This window comes from Ailuropoda melanoleuca, chromosome 3, assembly GCF_002007445.2.
Source record: "Ailuropoda melanoleuca isolate Jingjing chromosome 3, ASM200744v2, whole genome shotgun sequence".
Lineage (NCBI taxonomy): Eukaryota > Metazoa > Chordata > Mammalia > Carnivora > Ursidae > Ailuropoda > Ailuropoda melanoleuca.
In genome coordinates, this window is record NC_048220.1 from 26,473,097 (window position 1) to 26,493,611 (window position 20,515).

Below are 20,515 nucleotides of genomic sequence, written 5' to 3' on the forward strand. Positions count from 1 at the left end.
CAGGCAGGAGTACAAGAACAAGCTTCAAGTATATTCTGAACCTGGAATCAAAGTTGTCATCTGGTTTTTGCTAGGACATTCTATCAAACCAGGGATAAATAACATCCTATAGAAACATCACCACTAAGGAACAGCACTATTATTGGATATTATGCCACAAAAACCACTTTATATGTATTTCTCTTCTTTCCAACCCTCCTATTCCTTGTGTTCTTGTCTCCCGCCTTTCCTTCTCCTCCTCCTCCCACCCTGTAGCTTAGGCTTCCTAAGACCAATCATAAAAAGTAAATAGGACTACAGGAATCTAAGAAGTTGCCATTCCCTTGACTAGACCATACAGACCCAAAGAGCATATGTCCACAAATGGGAACATAAGAAATGAATCTCAGAACTACTATAATTACTGTTTACATGTCAAGATTTCTACAAGACTTTGAAATTAATGGTAAATGACTAATTGGTAAGAATCAAATTACACTACCTTGAGAAAGCTGCATCAAGTGAATATGCAAACTGCCAGGGATAACAGGTTCAGGAAGTTCTTGAAGGAAAAACCTAAGAAGACTAATAGCTGAGGGAACGTCTGCTTCCTTAACCAAGTCCACCTCTTCTCCGCTGTCGTATCTCTGCCGAAGCCACTCCACTGTCTCAGCATTTCCATTGACTTGAAAAAGTCCTTGTTGCTCCAGACCTCCTGCATTAGTACAAAGTAAAAATTAAATAAGCTTCGACTTCAACTACTTGGCCATATATATTCATTTTCCAAACAACTTAAAATAACTCACTTTTGAAAAGCCCTTCTTGGCTCTCCTTACTGGGCTAAACACTTTCAAATCACACATTTAGGAACATACTATCTCTGTCCTGAGGGATAATCTATCTTATCCACCCCGCCTCCATTAAAAATATTCCTATTACCACCCCACTAAAAAATGCTCTATGCTGGGCATTTCTAAGTATATGACTTTACATAAGAAATTTCTATCATTTTCCCTTACTATATTTTGGACCTTCCATACTGGGGGGGAAAAAAAAAAAAAAGGAAAGAAAAAAAAATTCCAGGTCAAATGGATAAGCTGTGTTTATTAAAACAAATGCTAGCCCTCAAGGTAAGGAAATGTATACCATGTTCCTCAATATAGTCCACAACGTGGCGGACTATGAACGGAACCTCATTGTCTGGATGTCCTCCCTGCTGCAGCTCATCAAGTGGAATTCCAAATATTTTGTTAGCAAGAACGGAGTTGCAGTTACTCAAGGAAGGGGAGGAGCTCTTCCTCATATCTTTTTTGCAGCCAGAAATCAAAGCTGTCTTTTCTGCCAAATGAAAGACAAAAAAAAAAAAAAAAGACTAATAATCAACAGGTGACAATATGATTAAATACATTACAAAAAATGCTTTACACCTGAATGTGTTTTTATCATTATATATGTTCCAGTTCTCAGGCCTACAACGTATTCTACAAATAAAGCTCAATACAATCATCCAAACATTTTCTCTACTATGTATAGTTTGTGCATTTATCACACAATGGGAAATTCATCATTAAACTTAACAAAGGACATTAATGTCCCAAAGACAAATTAAGAGGCAAATGTGGCTCCTAGAAGACCTTTACTGACCAAGCTTAATGACACAGATAGAAAGCCAAACCCAATCATTTTGGACTGTGCTATATGAAGCATATCTAATCTCTTAATTTATAAGCACCCAAAACAGGAGAGAATCACTTTTTATAAAGTATTGGGCTAATAATTATTTTTTATCAAAGACGGGCTAGTAAGAGCAAGATCAACCGGCTCTGATTTCTACATGACAGAGCAGCCATAACACGTTTTTTATAAATAAAGGAAATTTTTCAGTGCTAGACATCAACCTTCAAATGAAAACGTTCTTTCATCAATCCTGCTGTTTCATTAATTATTTCAAAAAAATTTCCATAACCAGTCTTGCTCAGAAAAAATAAGTTATTTGTCTTAACTTTGTAGGAATAGTGATCAGCAGAGCAGTAAGAGAAAACAATGTTTCAAATATCTGAAGCATCAGAGAACAAGCAATCCCAAGAAAAATTTGTTTCCTAAAATATTTATTACTTTATGTGAGAAATGAGTATTTTCAAAAGAAAAACTTTTTTCAAAAGTTGTTAATGAACAAAATGTCACCAACTTGGCTTTTTTTCATCACACCAGAGAAACAATTCCTTTCTCAAGACAAGAGAACAGAGCAAAACAATAAATCTACTCAATATTCTTAAGTCTGCAAAAATACCTTCTATATAAATTACATAATAACTGTACCCAGTCGATCAAGAGTGCCACAATGGGACTGGGAAACAATCCATTCAACTTACAGAAACAACAGAAATTAACTTAGGGGGAGCAAAATGCCATAAATTTACATAGCTTTAGACAAGCAAGATCCATTCTTCAACGTATCTGGTGCCAGCTAATAACTACAAAACTTCAAGTTAATAATCAAATAGCAGCAACAGGAGATAAACTCCAAAATTTCTGTGGATTTATACAGCACGGGGGTTACCATTTTGAAAACTTACCTTTGAGTACTTAAACACCTAAGTTTAAAAAATGGCTTCTGCACCAGCTACCCTCACTGAGCAAGCATTCTTTTGTCATTTATGGCTGTTTGAGATTATGGCAGAAGATCAGCCTGTAGTTCCTCATTGAAGAAACGCAGAACTCGATCAGTGCTTCAGCAGTTAATCTAGAAGACAAAAACAATTCTTTTCATTTCCCAAACCATCTCTTACTACGAGAAGCAACTAGAATAAGTAGTGAAGTCCATTTAGGAGGGTAACTATACTGAAAACCATTCCTCTGCCTGAAAATTTGCCTGTGACCTAGTTAGAGGCAAAATCTTGCACAAGGTTTCAAATTATGATGGCCAACCTGGACAAGAATCTTTCTGGTAAAAAATAACTGCAAAGGAGAATCTTTAACAGTAACAGATATTCAGAGATTACACCACTCAAATAATCAATTTTCCTCAATGGACCCTTCATTTGAACACACACACAAACCCCGCTCACCTCCATTGGGTTCTCATATGCTCAGGAAAAAACAGAAACACTTCCAGATCAAAGAACTGAAGACATGATTTTAAGCTTGGAAAAGCACTTATATACTTTCTTCTTTTCTTTGTATACACCAAATATTTTTTTAGCAAGAATGTAGTTGTCTGAGTTTTCTGGTTTAGAGAGACAACAGCACATGTTGGAAAAAAGCACTTAACAGAACCAGAAAAGCTAACATTTCAAATATTAACTCCACAACCCTATAGATGTGACCCTGAACAACTTCCATGTCTTCATGCCTCGAATCTTAGGTTTCCTTTATATAAGAGTATGCCTATACAGATGTTTAACTGAGATAATACATGAAGGTAGTAGACACAGAACCAGTTTTCTCTCTTCATTGTATTAAATGTTAAAAGACCAGCAAACAGGCTGGGGAGAGAAGTGACCTGTTTGACAATGCATTTAATATTTGGTCTCATCTGTGAATTGTTGTTTCATCACCCTGTGTGAATTTCCGTAATCAGGTTAACTTCAGATCTACTTAAAAAATCTTCTAATAAGCTCAGGAAACCACGCTATAGCTCTCTGAGAGAGTCCAGATAAGCAGAAGAGTATTATCATTCAGTGTGGTTTTCAAAAATGTCTTATTAGTAACATATACCTCCAGGAACAACATAAAAAATGGAGGGGAAGGAAAACCACATTCCCACAACAAATCTTTGGTAGATGATTACTTCCCAAACATCCCGAAATGCCTGCTAAAACATGTAGCCTATTCATCTGAAACACAACTTCAAAGGTAAGTTACAGAAGATCTTTCAGAGAGGTTAACTTCAGGGATAAATGTTTAATGAACTTACATTAAAAGTCAGGTTGATACCTTCATGACATAAAAAGGAGATTTGCTTGATGTACAATAAATGAACACTCATTAGAAGAGTTTTGTCAGAGGCAAGTTCTATGTATCACTAAACAGGTACTCAGTGTTTCTGTGCTTTGTTAATGAAACCAGGAATCAGTGCAGTGCAAAAGCATTTAGACTGGAGAGTGGCCCAAAATAACAATCCTGCAAAATGCAAAGTAGTTTTTGACATTATTTAATCCTGTTCCCCACTCTTTGTCAGAGCTTAAATCATGTAAATATTCCCTTCCTATCTGTACTGGGTTCAACAGTGTTCCCCAAAAAACTAGTGTTCACCCAAGACTTCTAAATGTGAACTTACTTGGAAATAGGGTCTTTGCATATGCAATTGGTTAAGGATCTCAAGATGAAATTATCCTGAGGGCACCTGGGTGGCTCAGTCGGTTAGGTCTCTGCCTTTGGCTCAGGTCATGATCCCAGGGTCCTGGGATAGAGCCCCATGTTGGGTTCCCTGCTTGGTGGGGAGCCTGCTTCTCCCTCTTCCTCTGATGTTCCCCCCACTTGTGCACTCTCTCTGGTTCTCTCTCTCAAATAAATAAATAAAATCGGCAAAAAAAAAAATCCTGATTTTAGGGTGAGTCCTAAATCCAATGACTAGTGTCCTTATAAGCAGAAGATAGGACACAAAGAGGGGAAGAAGGCCATGTGAAGATGGAGGGAGAAACTGTGAGTTATGCTGTCACAAGACAAGAAACACCAGGAGCCACCAAAAGCTGGAAGGGGCAAAGGAGAATCCTCCCCAGAACCTAAGGAGGAAATATGGCCCTGCCCACACCTTCTGGCCTCCAGATCTGTGAGAAAAAAATTTCTATTCTTTTATTCTGCTTGCAGTAATTTGTCATGGAACGCCTAGAAAATTCATGTGACATCTAAACTACAAAATCCAGTTCTCAAAGAAAATAGTATCAGGTACAACAGAAAACTGTCCCAAAGAGATCTGATGAAATGTCTTAGCAGACAGAATCAATAAATGCAAAGAAAGCAGTTAATCAATAAAAGGTCTGGCACAAGAGAACAGAATGCTCAGACTTTCCAAATAACCAAGGATTTCCAAAAGCATAATTTTATTATAAATAGAACAGCAAAATCATTTTAAGATTTTTTCGAAATTTTAAATACAATATACCTCCCCAATGTGGGGCTCAAATTCACAACCCCAAGATCAAGAGTTGCATGCTCTACTGAGTGAGCCAGCCAGGCCCTAAAACAGCAAAATCATTTTATATACAAAGGACCGTTGCCTCCTATAATGGAACAGACAACAAATAAGAAATCATTTTGAATTGTGAGATAAGTGATTAAAAAAAAAACCACACAGTTAAATACCAATTTTCAGTAACGGTGGGTGATAGGTACATTCAGCAAAGTGTACTTTCGTATACCAGGCTATCAACGTAAGTTCTGCTGAAGATCAAGGTATTTCTGCATTCCATTCAGTTCCACTTATATATACATATATATGATAGCAACATACAGAATCTTTCAGCACAGAATCTTTCTTAACAGCACAGAATCTTTTTTTAATTAACATATAATGTATTATTTGTTTCAAGGGTACAAGTCTGTAATTCATCAGTCTTATGTAATATCCAGTGCTCATTACAACACATACCCTCCCCAATGTCCATCACCCAGTTACCCCACTCCCCGCAACCTCCCCTCCATCAACCCTCAGTTTGTTTTCTAAGAGTCTCCTATGGTTTGTCTCCCTCTCCGGTTTCATCTTGTTTCATTTTTGCCTCTCTTCCCCTATGATCCTCTGCCTTGTTTCTTAAATTCCACCTTATCAGTGAGATCATAAGATAATTTCTTTCTATGATTGACTTATTTCGCTTAGCATAATACCCTCTAGTTCCAACCACGTCATTGCAAATGACAAGATTTCATTTTTTTTTTTTGATGGCTTAGCACAGTATCTTTTCAGTTTTAAATACCTAATAAAATTAGTAGAGAGGGGCTTTTAAAAAACGGTAGAACACCAACATCAATACAATGGACAAATAACTGAGCTCTTACAATATGCCAGAAACTGGGCGCCTGGGTGGCTCAGTCAGTTAACTGACTGTCTTCGGCTCGGGCCATGATCCTGGAGTCCCAGGATCCAGTCCTGTGTCAGGCTCCCTGGTCAGTCGGGGGCCTGCTTCTCCCTTTGACCCTCCCCCCCCAATGCTCTCTCTCAAATAAATAAACAAGATCAAGAACAAAACAAAAAAAAAAGCCAGGAACTATTTTAAGGGCTTTATTATTTTTCTTAAAGATTTTATTTATTTATTTCAGACAGTGAGGGAGAGCACAGAGGGAGAGGGAGAAGCACACTCCCCACTGGGAAAACAGCCAGGCGTGGGGCTCGATCTCAGGACCCTGATATCATAACACTTAACCAACTGAGCCACCCAGGTGCCCCTTAAGGTCTTTAAAAGTACTAATTCATTTATCCTTATAACAATTCTATGGATGCAGATACTTTATTATATCCATTTCACTGACAAGAAAATCAAAAAACATTGAGAACTTTCTGGAGTGATGGAAATTTCTATGTCATGACTATGATAGTGGTGGATACGTGCTTAATACACTTGTCAAACTTACTGAACTGGACATTTAAATTGGTGAATGCTATTGTATATAAATTATTATTGCATATAAACTATACTTCAACAAAATTGAAAAAATTTTTTTTAAAAACCATACAAATAAAGACATAACATCACCTTAATAGGTTATCTAATACCAAACTATTTTCATTACAGAGTATGTCATTTTTTAAATATACTTCTCTATCCAAAAAAGAAAAATAAAAGATTTCTTTCAACCACATTTCAAGAACTGATCCTATTCGGCCCTAGTATGTTATCCAGCAAGCACATTTAGAAACTACTACATTTTCTATATAGCTTTAAAAAAAATTAAAGTTGGACTGAAGATTAAGTCTTTTCAAAGCAAACAATTTAACAAAACAATGTAATAGTATTAAGATTCAATCTGTGATATACGAATAAAATTTTATCATTTAGCAGATCAACCATCTGTGGTAAGAGCAGCATCTGCCAAGATAAACTGTCATTTTCATTTTCATGTGAAAATTTCTACCTTCAAAATGAATAGAAAGGAACAAGAAAATCCATTTGCCCTAAATGCTTTGACAAAACAGGATACAATTCACACAGAAAAATTTATAAGAGCTACCTCAATAATTGCTAAAGCCAAAAAGGAAAAAAAAAAAAATCCCTATCACTAGTTTACTATGAGGAAAAAGCCAACAGGGAGCTGGGCCTCAATAAAGACAGTAAACTTTGGGAAAAGAGATTTAAGTTTGTAGACAATTACACTGTCTGACTCTAAGTCAATGAACCAAAGCTTAAGGCAAATAAATTTACCCCTGCTCCATACATTCAGGTCTTCATTAGCAAGCTCTAAACATTTCACCAAAGCAAAGGAAAAGACACCTCTTCATTCAGAAGGCACTGCCTTCATTCAAACTGAACAAAGATAGCTCTAACAGGGTTCCCAAAATGCCAAATCAGTGGTTCCTTCCTGATCTGAAAAACTAACAAGGGATTCATTTGTCTGAAACCCTTAACACTACACCGAACAAACAGAAAGGATGAACAAATGTCTCAAGAGCACATAAAGTTACCTGTCATATGTTCATAGATAATATTTTGATCAGGGAAAACACCAAGTCAATTAAATCTATTATTAAATTCATACTATGCCATTAAGTACTATAGAATAAAACAGAATTCAGGTTTAGAAGTATTTTAAATTAAAGAGCTATTAACACTCAGAAGTTTAAGAATTTTACCTTAAAAAAATCAGAAAAAGAGTATGAAGTACATCTTGTGACGATTTTTACCCCTATTCCTAAGGACTTGTTCATCTGAGTGCACTTTAACATACTACTCAAGGGTACAATCTTCCTCCATGGTCATTCCACAAAACTACAATGAACAATGGAATCAAACCTATTTTGAAAGACTACAGTTGCCAAATTAAGATACTAGATATAGCACATATATTTCAAAGACTAAAACACACTAAATGTAAACCATTTTACCTTGAGACAGCTTATTATTCCTCTCTTATTTAATGTATTCAGGCAAAATTTGGTTGCCCCTGGAGATAAGCTACTGGTAAACAGCCTGGTTCATTTTGAAAAACTCTCCAAAGGGTTTCATGACCACAGTCAATTATTTTATAACCTCCAACCATGATTTCAAGCTATTCCAAGCTATACCAATCAAAACAAAGTAAAAAAGTCAGAGGGAGATGAAATCCCCTGAAGCTAAGTCCCCTCATCTATTCTCCTCACTGATCTCCTCAAAACCAAAAATCTAACCCAAATCCCCGCCTTGGACAAAATTCCTCAATTGTTTTCCACTGCCTAGAGTCCTGGACTCCAAATTTTTGATCATGAAAAGATTATGAATCCACCCTTCATTTTTGTATTGTATGCATATTTCTAGAGTAGTAAATAATATACTAGTATATTATATATAATAAACATACATAAAAATAATTTTAAGGCTAAAAAATATATAAAAACAAAATCTGGGGCACCTTGGGTGGCTCAGTTGGTTAAGCATTAGACTTGGTCTCAGCTCAGGTCATGATCTCAGGGTTGTGAGATCAAGCCCTGGCAGTGCAGTGTCCGCTTGGAATTCTTTCCCCCTTCCTCAGCCTCCCCATTTCCCCCCTCCCTCCCCCTCGGGCTCTCTCTCTCTCAAATAAATAAAATCTTTAAAAGGTCAAAAAATTAATTAATTAATTAATTCACTAGTACTGCTACACACACACACACACACACACTTTAATAGATCATCTTGTCCTTCCAAAGTGTGAGCATCTCATGACACCAAAAAGCAAATCAATTAAAAAATGGGCAGGGGACCTAAATAGACATTTTCTAATGAAGGCATACTGATGGCCAACAGACATGGAAAAGATGCGTAACATCAGTCTAACCAGGGAAATGTAAATCAAAACCACAATAAGATATCACCTCACACCTGTCAGAATGGCTAGTATCAAAAAGAAATAACAAGTGTTCGGAAGTATGTAGAGAAAAGGGAACCCTCTTGCCCTGTCGGTGGGAAAGTAAATTCAGGCAACCGCTATGGGAAACAGTATAAAAGAACCTCAAAAAATTAAACACAGAAATACATACAACCCAGTAATTCCACTTATTAGTATTTACCCAAAGAAAATGAAAACGCTATTCCAAAAAGATACATGCACCCCAATGCTTACTGCAGCATTATATACAGTAGCCAAGATATGGAAGCAAACTAAGTGCCCATCAATGAATGAATGGATAAAGAAGATGTGGTTTATACAGACAATGAAATACTACTCAGCCATAAAAAAGAATGAGATCTTGCCATTTGCAAGGACATGTATGGACCTGGAGGATATTACACTAAGTGAAATAAATCAGAGAGAAAGACAAATACCACACAGTTTCACTTGTATGTGGAATCTAAAAAAATAAAACAAACAAAAACCAGAAACAGACTCAAACACAGAGAATAAAATGGTAGTTGCCAGAGGGGAGGGCAGCGGGGAGAGGGGCAAAATAGGTGAAGGGTATTAAGAGGTACAAAATTCCAGTTATAAAATAAATAAGTCACAGAGATGAAAAGTACACCACAAGGAATACAATCAATAATAATGTGATAACTGTAATGGTGACAGATGGTAACTGTACTTATTGCAGAGAGCATTTCTTAATGTATATAAATGTCAAATCACTATGTTGTACACCTGGAACTAATACAATATTATACGTCAACTATACTTACACTTAAAAATTTTAAAAAACAATTGCCAGTACCTCACTTCTGAGACCAGTGGCCTAAAGCAATGTTTCTCTAACTTTGGGGACGGGGAGGTGCTTGTTCAATATACAGAGTACAAGGCCACAACCCCAATCCAGCATCCCTGAGAGCATGGCCTGGACCTCATGTTTAATAAGCTCTTCAGGTGATTACGATGCATAGAAAGATTTAAGAACCTCCGGCATACAAACTAAACCCTAAATCCATTGCATGGCCTACAAGTACTTTACCTACCAGTAAAATCTCCTTTCCTGCCACTCTTCCACCTCACTCTACTCTCCAGCAATACTTAAGTTACTTGAAGTTCGCAATCCACACCTCCCAGGCTTTACACATATCATTTACTGTGCTTAGAGTGGTAACTCAACACCATAACCAACGACTACCCTAACCAATCCCATCCAGTTCACCAAACTTCTATTGATATTTGAGTCCAATTCTAATTTCCTATCAAACCTTGCCTAATTTTCCAAAACATACAGTTCTCGTCCTCCTTTGTGCCTAATATACCATGACCTTTTTTAACTATTATGCCACAGAATTAAAGTAAGTCTGTCTCTCAATAGAGAGGATCCGTGAAGGTAAGAACCCGGTCGTTTCATCTTTGTAAAACTAAAGGCCTCACCGAATGCCTGACAGATAATTTAGCTTTTTAAATAATATGTTGAATAAAGACATAAACAAGAAACAATATTGTCTATTCAAAGTTAAGATTAACAAGAAGGGGCATCTCCTTAAGTGATTAAAAACTAAATAAAACATCAAAATTGGCTGCCATATCTACTTTTCACAATAACCAAAGATAATCAAATCATGAAGGAAAAGCAACTATTACTTACAAAAATATCTAAAGCACTTTACAAGTTATTTCTCACACCTAGAATAATGCTGTGAATCTGACACTTTTACATATACATAAACTGAAAGTGGGGACCCTGGGCGGCACAGTCGGTTGGACTCTTGGTTTCAGCTCAGGTGGTGATCTCGGCATCCAAAGACCATGAGATCCAGCCCTGAGTGGAGCTCCACTGTGGGCGCAGTCTGCTTAAGATTCTCTCTCCCTCTCCCTCTGCCCCTCCCTGCCCCATGCTCGCTCACTCACTGTTTCTCTCAAATAAAGAAATAAAAAGTACTCCGAGCCTCAAGTTACTCAGCTTAACTTTAAAATCTGTAAATGATGATGCTAAAATATGCTGGTGGCTCTAACTCCAAATCTTTCTAACCCAAGTGATTTAAGTCTTAAGAAACCAGAACATTAAAATGATCACTACTGGTGGCACCTGGCTGGCTCAATTGGTAGACAATGTGACTCTTGATCTCGGGGTTATAAGTTTGAGCTCCACACTGGGAGTAGAGATTATAAAAATAAGTAAATTAATAAATAAGATTAAAAAATAAAATTAGCAGGGTGCCTGGCTCAGTTGGCTAAGTGTCCTCTTGATCTAGGCTCAGGTCTCAATCTCACGGTCCTGAGTTCAAGTTTATTCTTGATAGAAAGACAGAAAGAACAAACACACATACTATTAAAAAGGCTAAAGACTACTTTCACATTTACTTGGAAAGCAACCTCAATTCTGATTCAAAAAGCCAAGGAGACCATGAGGTACCTCCCCCCATGCTCATTTGTTTTCTCTCAAATAAATAAATAAATAGGGGCGCCTGGGTGGCACAGCGGTTAAGCGTCTGCCTTCGGCTCAGGGCATGATCCCGGCGTTGTGGGATCGAGCCCCACATCAGGCTCCTCTGCTATGAGCCTGCTCTTCCTCTCCCACTCCCCCTGCTTGTGTTCCCTCTCTCGCTGGCTGTCTCTATCTCTGTCGAATAAATAAATAAACTCTTTAAATAAATTAATTAATTAATTAATTAAATCTGTGTGTGTGTGTGTGTGTACATGGAAAGGTAACACTTTAAATGCCTGTCTCCTGATTAAAAGGTAAGCCTATAATGTGCTAGAAGAAGATGCCTCCCAACAGGTTCCCTTTTCCCACAAGCACTCTATTGTCACTGGTCCACTAAGGTAGCATGATTTTCCATTAAGTCAAAGTGACTATCAGCTAAATTAGCTCTTCATACTAAGTATTAGCACAATGAGTGACCCTTTTTAAAAAATAGCGCTACCATTTAGAAGGTGACAAAAAATACCTGAGAAAGCATATATGCATTATAGAGCGTACTGCAGACAGTTAAATGTGTGCATGTAATCTCAATTTTGACAAATTTTGACTCTTCCAGACTCCTCTATTCTAGTAACCTTTCACCTCTTTTCCATTGAAAACATGCACTGCCAGCACCTACCACAAACTAATGAGCAAGGTTTTAAGACGACTAGTTCATCACTTCTTATTGCACATTACAAAACCATAACACTTCATTTTTTTCAAGTAAGGAGTATTGTTGGTAATTCTACAATCTGTTCTTGGGTCCCTTGAAATCAGGACATTTCTCTTTTTACACAAACTTGTACAGAAACTGCTCTGGTGAAAAAAAGAAAGAAAGGAAAGCTAGCACATGAACAAAAAAACACTTAATATACTTATTTTTGTATGCATCTTCCCACTAGATTGTGAACTTTGAGAGCAAAAGATATGACTTCCCCTTTGTTTCCTCAGTTGTGAACACTAAACAAAAGTAGAAATCCAATATCTGAAATGATGCTATCATTTCTGGTGTTCTCTCCAGTTCACTATCCAAATGAATCCTCACAACCATCCTGTGTGAGATAAGCAGGACAAAGCACCAATCCCCCTCTCAGAATAGGAACAAAAATCTCAGAAAGCTGAAGAAACTGGTTCAAAGTCACTGAACTACTGACTAGAACTCTAAGACTGTTATCTTTTAAGTAAATGCTCTTTCAGACAACAATTACTACAATCATCACAGAAAATTTTGTTTAAAATTTCAGTGAAATGTATGAAGACATACAGAAGGTAATTTATAAAACACTCAAACATTTTGTACTTGCTACTCAAAAATCAATCTTCAAACACTACAATATTCCTTAGTAGAAAAAGTTTATCTTTTGAAATTATTAAGTTTCAAAAGTGATTCTATAATCAACCGTAATATGGTCTGCTTTTCCTATTAAAAACTCTCATCTTATCTGATTCTAAATTTGAGTTCCTTTGCCTTTCCAATTTTTTTTAAGTAGGCTCCATGCCTAATGTGGAGCCCAACGTGGGGCTTGAACTCACAACCCTGAGATCAAGGCCTGAGCTGAGACCAAGAGTTGGACGCTTAACCAACTGAGCCATGCAGGCGCCCCCCCCAAGTTTTTTTAAGGATTTTATTTAAGTAATCTGTATACCCAACATGGGGCTCAAACTCACAACCCCAAGATCAAGACTCTCATGCTTTACTAACAGAGCTAGCTAGGTGCCCTGCCTTTCCAAATTTTTATTGCACTGTGATTAGTGTTTTTTTCCCAAATTAGGACCACAAAGCACCTACCATCCTACCGCCAGCTCCCTTACCAATCAATTAATCACCCACTATATCAATCAATAAGTGGTTTTCACACTCCCAGGTACTAATCCAAAGAAAATGAAAACGCTAATTCAAAAAGATAGACACACCCCCATGTTTACTGCAACATTATTCACAACAGCCAAGATATAAAAACAACCCAAATGTCCCACGAATGGATAAAGAAGATGTGGTTCACACACCCACAATGAAGTATTACTCGGACATAAAAATGAGTATTAATCAGCCATAAAAAAGAATGAGATCTTGCCATTTGCCATAACATGGATGGACTGAGAAGATATCATGCTAAGAGAAGTAAGTCAGAGAAAGACAAATACCACACAATTTAACTTATATTCATATAGTTACAGAATAAACAGTAACAGACTCATAAATACAGAGAACATACTGATGGGTCTGAAGGGGCAAAGTGGAGGGATGGATAAAACAGATGAAAGGGATTAAGAGGTATAAACTTCCAGTTATAAAATAAGTCAGGGAGATGAAAAGTATAGCAAAGGGAATGTATTAACAGTACTGTAATAATGTTGTGACATATGGTGACCACAATTACTGTGGTGAGCACTGAATAATGTACAGAACTGTTGAGTCACTGTGATATACTAATTTAACATTGCAATGTCAAATATACTTCAACAAAAAAAAAATTAAGTTGTTTTATTTTTACTTTTCCTCCCCAAATGTATGGAACAGCAGCTTAATAAACAAAAGCAAAAATAAATATTTTAAGAATAAGTAAACGGCTCAACGTTTTCTGTTTTTCTATGCCTAAAAAGGACAATAATAAACTTGAGACATTCCTTTGAAAATTGTTTAAATCAAAGAGATACCAAGTATCATGCATCATATACAAAAGGAAAAGAAAATAACACTAGAGGGCGCCTGGGTGGCTCAGTTGGTTGAGCTTCTGCCTTTGGTTCAGGTCATGATCCCTGGGTCCTGGGATGGGTACACATCAGGCTCCCCACACCGCAAGGAGCCTGCTTTTCCCTCTGCCTGCTGCTCCCCTTGCTTGTGTGCCCTCTGTCTCTCTCTCTCTCACAAATAATATATAATTTCTTTAAAAAAAGAAAATACACACTATAGCTAAATAACTTGGCAGAAGAGACTGGAATATTTCCCTCTAACAGAAATCCAGTAAATTGCATTAACTTATCCTATAATTCCATCTCATCTTCCTCAACCTAAGACTTTTACACATTCTGGTTCATCTACCTAAAACACTCTCCCCACTTCATCCTACTCATCTTCAGCTCTTACTCAAGTACCATTCTTGGAGGGACTTTCTCCAACCTATTCAATCTAATGATTTTCTCCTTAAATTTTCTCATGGCATATCACTCCGTGGCTCCAAAGCATTCATAAGATTTATATATACTTCTTTCTGTGTTTAATGTCTATTTCTCCCAAGAGAGTATAAGCTCCATAAAGTCTGCTGGTGGGTTGCTTTAAAAAACAAACAAACAAAAAAAACCCCCAGCTTTATTAAGGTATAATGTACATATCACAAATTCACTCAAGTGTACACTTCAATAATACATGTAAATTTACATGTGCCTAGTAAATTTACAAAGTTATACAACTCTCATCAAGTGACTGCTTGTTAACTTTGGAATTTAGAAGGAGATAAATATTTGGTGAATGAATAAATGAATCTGATAATGAGTTACTCTTGTTACTCCATTACTACTACTATGTATTTGGTGTACCACAGGATTTCATGGCAAAATTGCCTTTATTCCACTCCAAATATCCTTCCTTATTTCCATTTCCAATCAAAGTCAGCTCTTCTATAAGGCCCCAAATTGAACCTATTCACATATTAGCCTACCGCCTCGCTTGGGGAACAGTGACTCACTCAGGTCAAGTTCATGTGTACATACTACAATTCCTTTTTCTCTACCAAGTAATCTCCTCCTCTGCCCCTAGCCATGTTATAAAATACTCAATAAAACAAAGGAAAGTTTAGAAGCAGTAATATTACTCACTCGTGAAGACAGGGCCTTTATTTAATGGATGTACCTTTGTAATATTTTTTTTTAAGATTTTATTTATTAGAGAGAGAAAGAGAACACAGAAGGAGAGGGAGAAGCAGACTTCCTGCTGAGCAGGGAGCCCACTGCAGGACTCAGTCAGGATCATAATTTCTTTTTTTTTTTTTTTTAAGATTTTATTTACTTATTTGACAGACAGAGAGGTAGCAAGAGAGGGAACACAAGCAGGGGGAGTGGGAGAGGGAGAAGCAGGCTTCCCACTAAGCAGGGAGCCCGATGCAGGGCTCGATCCCAGAATGCTGGGATCATGACCTGAGCCAAAGGCAGACTTTTAACCAACAGAGCCACCCAGGCACCCCAATACCTTTGTAATATTGAAGTGATGGAAGTAAGTTTTCAGTACTGATATACATCTAGTTGGGTTCTAAATATAGAGTGACCAACCATATAATTGGAAACCTTTTTCAGGCATCAATCCTTTTGTTGTTTATTCATGTATAAAACAGAAATTGTCTAGTTCTATTTTTTAAATTTCAGTATTTCATTCACTTTTGGAACAGCTTTTCAGATAAAAGATTTTATTCATGTATAAAATAACTTTAAAAAGCTATTTTTAAATAATCTTTTTTAAAAAAGCAACAAAGAAACAAAAACACATTCCAAAAATGAGCAAAGGACGTGAACAGACATTTCTCAAAGATACACAAACGAAAAGATGTTCGACATCTTTATCTCTTAAGGAAATGAAAATCAAAACCACAATGAAATACCAGATACCCCCCATTACGATGGCTATTATCAAACAAATATACCAACCAACCAACCACACACACACACACACACACACACACACACACACAAAAGCAACAACTTTTGGGAGAGGGTGTGGAGAAAATGGAACCTTATGCTTTGCTAACAGGAATGCAAAATGGTGCAGCAGCCCTGAAAACAGTTTGGATGTTCCCCAAAAAGTTAAACATAGAATTACCATATGATGCAGCAATTCCACTGCTAGATACATACCCAAAAGAATGAAGAGCAGGGACTCAGACATTTGTACACAAACATTCACAGCGGCATTATTCACAACAATCAAAACGTGCGTTAAAAAGAGACAACAGGGGGCACCTGGCTGGCTCAGTCAGTATAACATGTAACTCCTCATCTTGGGGATTTGAGTTCAAGCCCCACATTGAGCCTGGAGACTACTGAGTGAGAGAGAGAGAGAGAGAAACAGACAGATAATGGGTCCAAAATGGAGTCACCTAGGCTAAACCTGCATCACCAAACTAAGACTTAATATCTACCTAACTGCCTCCCCCAAGAATGTAATCTTAACCAGTCAGTCTGGAATTTCCTGGTCAGCACTAGTGAGGTAATCTGCCTGATAGACTCAGGCTGTCCACCAAGGTATGGTGACCTGCTTGAAACAACCCACTCTTTGCTAGTAACTTCCTTGTCCCGCCTCCTTCTGCCTCTGAAAGCCTTCCATTTTGTACAGCTCCTCAGAGCTCCTTTCGATCTGCTGGATGGGATGCCGCCTGATTCATGAATAGTTGAATAAAACTAGTAAGACTGTTAAAATTTATTCAGTTGAATTTCGGTTTTTTAACAGGGAGAAACAATCCAAATGTCCAACAGACGAATACACAAAATGTTGCATATACATACAATGGAATTCAGCCTTAAAAAGGAAGTAAATTCTGATACAGGCTATAACATAGACGAACCATGAAAACATGCTAAATGAAATAAGCCAAACACAAAAGGACACACACATTCCACCTATATGAGGTACCAAGAATAGTCAAATTTATAAAGAAGATAGAATAAAGGTTACCAGGGGCTAGGGGTAAAAGGGAATGAGGAATTACGGTCTACAGAGTCTCTGGGATGATAAAAAAAAAAGTTCTGTAAGTATTAGATAGTGGCAATGGTTGCATAACATTGTAACTGTACTTAATGCCATAACTAGTTCATTTAAAAATTGTTAAAATTGTAAATTTTGTTATGTATTATTTACCACAATTTTTTCCAAGCATAGCTACAGTAATTTCTATTATATTCTCCAATATTAAAGTTCGTGTACAATGAAGGAGAAGCCATGCACAGAAGAGAGGTTATTCATAAACGATAATAAAAATAGCTGTCATTTTACTGGTGAGGGAAAAGTGACAAGTCACAATGCATTCATTTCAGCCATTTTCTGTCCTAAAACAATGGCATTCTAACGAAAACCATAATGTAACATTTACTTCGCTCAGTGAAGAATTTTATGACTGTGATATGCCTTTCTACATCTAAGGACTTAAGTTGTGTCAAAAATCCCTAATTGGTGATACAATTAAATTGGAGAAAATACTGCCCTAATTTTAAAAGCAGCACAGATTAATAAAGAAGGAGCTCCCAAAGGACACACAAATAGTGCCCATTCAATTTCATCAACAAGTAATTAGTAAATGCACAATACCTGTGAGAAGCCCAGGCCAACAAGTATGGCTACTGTACTTGCAAAAAGGAAAGTTAAAGACACAGCCTCACATTAACTCAGAAAGTCATTACTTCAAACTATCATTTAATGTCTGCCCTTCAAAGTGCATCCCAGTTATTTAATGTCCATAGTATGCATTACCGTGGTTCTGGCTGTCATTTTTAGATTAGCTATTCCTTGAAAGGAAGGTAAATGCCGAACTTGAGATACTTTTCTCGATGATTAGATGGCATAATACGGAACCGAATGAAATTCTGCAATTGCCTTTCTAAAATTCGGTTGATTTTTAATTGATTACAAACAAAAGTTTACCAATTTCTCACTTGTCAAGTGTGCCAACCGATTCAATTATCTCGGAGAGCAGTCGCCGCATCTGAAACTTAATGCTGTTACCCCTCTGGCCTGCGTATTCAAAGTGCATTCTAGACAAGTCCCGAATGTACCAATTTTGGCTATATTCTCTGAGCGATTTAAGGAAGTCAGCAACCACTCATCTCACGTGATCTTAAAAAGGGGCGCAGTTGAGCCCAGATTAAACCACACTTTTTTTTTTTTTTTTTGCATCAACTTCACCGACCAGCATCAAGGAAGTGGGCAGGGAGGTGGCGCAGTCTGGTATTCAGGGGCGACTAGCAAACGCGTGGGCTGCTGTGCCTTGGACTTTGGGGGAGCTAGGAGGTAAGAAGACACACCCGCTCACGCGCATTGCAGCGGCTGAAAAATCGAAGACTGCCACACCCCCCAGCAGCCCGGGCACGGCTCCATCTCTGAAAGCTCGAGCAGAAAGGGGGCACGCTCTACGTACTAGCCCATTTTCAGTGCACTGCCCCCAACCCGAGCACCCCGACGTGCAACGCCCTTGAGCACTGCGCGGGTGGGACTAGGCGCTGGGGGGCGCAGAGGGGGAGAGCCGCGGTGCTGGGCGACCCGCGCATGCGCAAATAGGGGTACCCGCCCGTTCACCTACCGTTGGAACCGCGACGCCCCGTTCCCCGGCCGCGACCGCTTCTCCAGGACCTGCGGCGACGGCAATACAGCGAAAACTAAGGCCCCAGGTGGCTCCGCGGCCGGCAAGCCTCCTCCTGTGACGGCCGCTGGCAGGACGCTAAAGCGACGGCTGCGGCGCGGGGCCAGCCCGGTAAGCGACCTCCGGATGCCCCCGGCGGTGGCGGCGGCGAAGACACGGAAGAGGGGGCAGGAGCGGTGACTGAAGCAGTGACTGAGGCGCAGACCCTCCCTAACGGCGAGCGGGAGGAGAGCGGAGGGCGGAGGGCGGAGGGCGGGCGGAGGCCGGGCCGGACGTGACGTGCGTGGGAGGGGGCGGGGCGGGCCGGCGGGCAGAGGCGGGGCGTGCGCTCCCTGATTGGGGGTTCCTGAAAGCCCCTGGCCGCAGCCCAGCAGTCTGTGGGCTTTAGAACCCACCCTCCTTTTCCCACCCCAAACGTGGGCCCCCTGAGTTGGGGTGAGAGAAGCCCGGCGCGGGCCAAAAGGAGGTGTTGGGGGTCCTCAGCCAGAGAAGGTTGGAAAGAAGGTAGAGAAAACTCGGGAGGGGTCATAGGAGGGATAAAGAGTAAATCTGGAAGACCGAGGTCTCCTGGTCTCTGCAGAGTGGGCCGTGCCCTCCCGCAGAAGGCCAGGAAAACCCGGGTGCCCTTATCCAGGTGAGGAGCACGGATACCGAAAGCCACCAGACAGGCCGAAGCGATGACACGTTTACATTCCCAGCGTTGGGCTGTCAGATCGGGGACCCTGCCCGCTTTCCACCCTTCCCCTTCATCTGAGGACAAGACCTACACTCCAGAGAGAACATATACGCCTCCGCAAACCGTCTGGGAATATGAAAGTTGATAGGCTACTTGTTCACAGGGAGTTTCCTATACTAAAGCAGACGTTCAAAGAGCTGAAAAGAGGCATAAAGAATAAGCCGCCCTCTGAGCCTAGGGAGTCGGTACTTGCTTGCATAGCCACCCAGACAGACCCTGCGGCTCCCACACGGCTCCCACGCGCTCACAGAGATGTGAATATTCAGCCAATCTCTTCTTTCCTTTAGTGTGTTAAGGGCTTTGAGATCTTCCATTGACTAAAACGCGGTGTTCTGTTTTTGGACTCCTTCATGGCTGGTAGATCCAGACCTGCACAAAGAACTCTGGGTGTTTGTAAAAATATAAATGACCACGATTCGGTTGTCTCCTGCCTGCCTGAGATGCAAGTCAGTAACCCAGAAAATGCCAAACAAGAACCCTCATAGAACTTCGGACGAGATTTTTTTAAAAAAAGAAAAGAAAAATTCACCCTGTGAGATGATCTGTAAATGTGTTACAGAGGCCAGAGTAGCTCCCAAATTTCATCAGAGAGTAAAATAAATCATCTGTAACTTCAGTGTCACATGCCCAGTTGATGCTGTCATAGAAGAAGGGTGGGGTCCATCAAGAGCCTAGAACCAGCAGAATCTGAATAAGAATGTATTGTGTGCTCCCACTCTGTCCAGGAGAGAGGCTACTGATTGCAATGACCAGGATCAATAACTATTATCAGGACAGGTAAAAAGTGAATTCAAATTCAATCCCTCACTCAACAAATACTCACTGAATTCTTACTGTGTTCTATCCTCTCTGTACTCATCAGCAAATAAGATCTCTGCCTTTATTGAGTTTATATACTAACAAACTTAAATTCTGGATATCTTTTAAGAGCATGCAAAGACTTGGGGTGCCTGGGTGGCTCAGTAGGTTAAGTGGCTGCCTTTAGCT

At 39.1% G+C, this 20,515-nt stretch overlaps 1 protein-coding gene across 9 annotated transcripts in view; it reads right to left on the minus strand.

The window, feature by feature from the left end:
- The window catches only part of FAM13B (family with sequence similarity 13 member B), a 76,440-nt gene extending 57,569 nt beyond the window's left edge, over positions 1-18,871 (minus strand). For 7 of the 9 annotated variants that reach the window (XM_011229270.3, XM_011229268.3, XM_034656064.1 and 4 more), the window contains exons 1-4: positions 18,733-18,871; positions 2,556-2,722; positions 1,126-1,317; positions 482-694 (exon numbers count right to left, since the gene is read on the minus strand). In XM_011229270.3, the coding sequence (XP_011227572.1) occupies positions 482-694; positions 1,126-1,282 (370 nt within the window). In that variant the 5' untranslated portion in view covers positions 1,283-1,317; positions 2,556-2,722; positions 18,733-18,871. Of the gene's footprint in view, positions 1-481; positions 695-1,125; positions 1,318-2,555; positions 2,723-3,047; positions 3,203-18,732 lie in introns of those variants that run through there. The other 2 variants (XM_034656062.1, XM_034656066.1) reach the window with 2 other exon arrangements.
- Between the last annotated feature and the right edge of the window lie 1,644 nt (positions 18,872-20,515).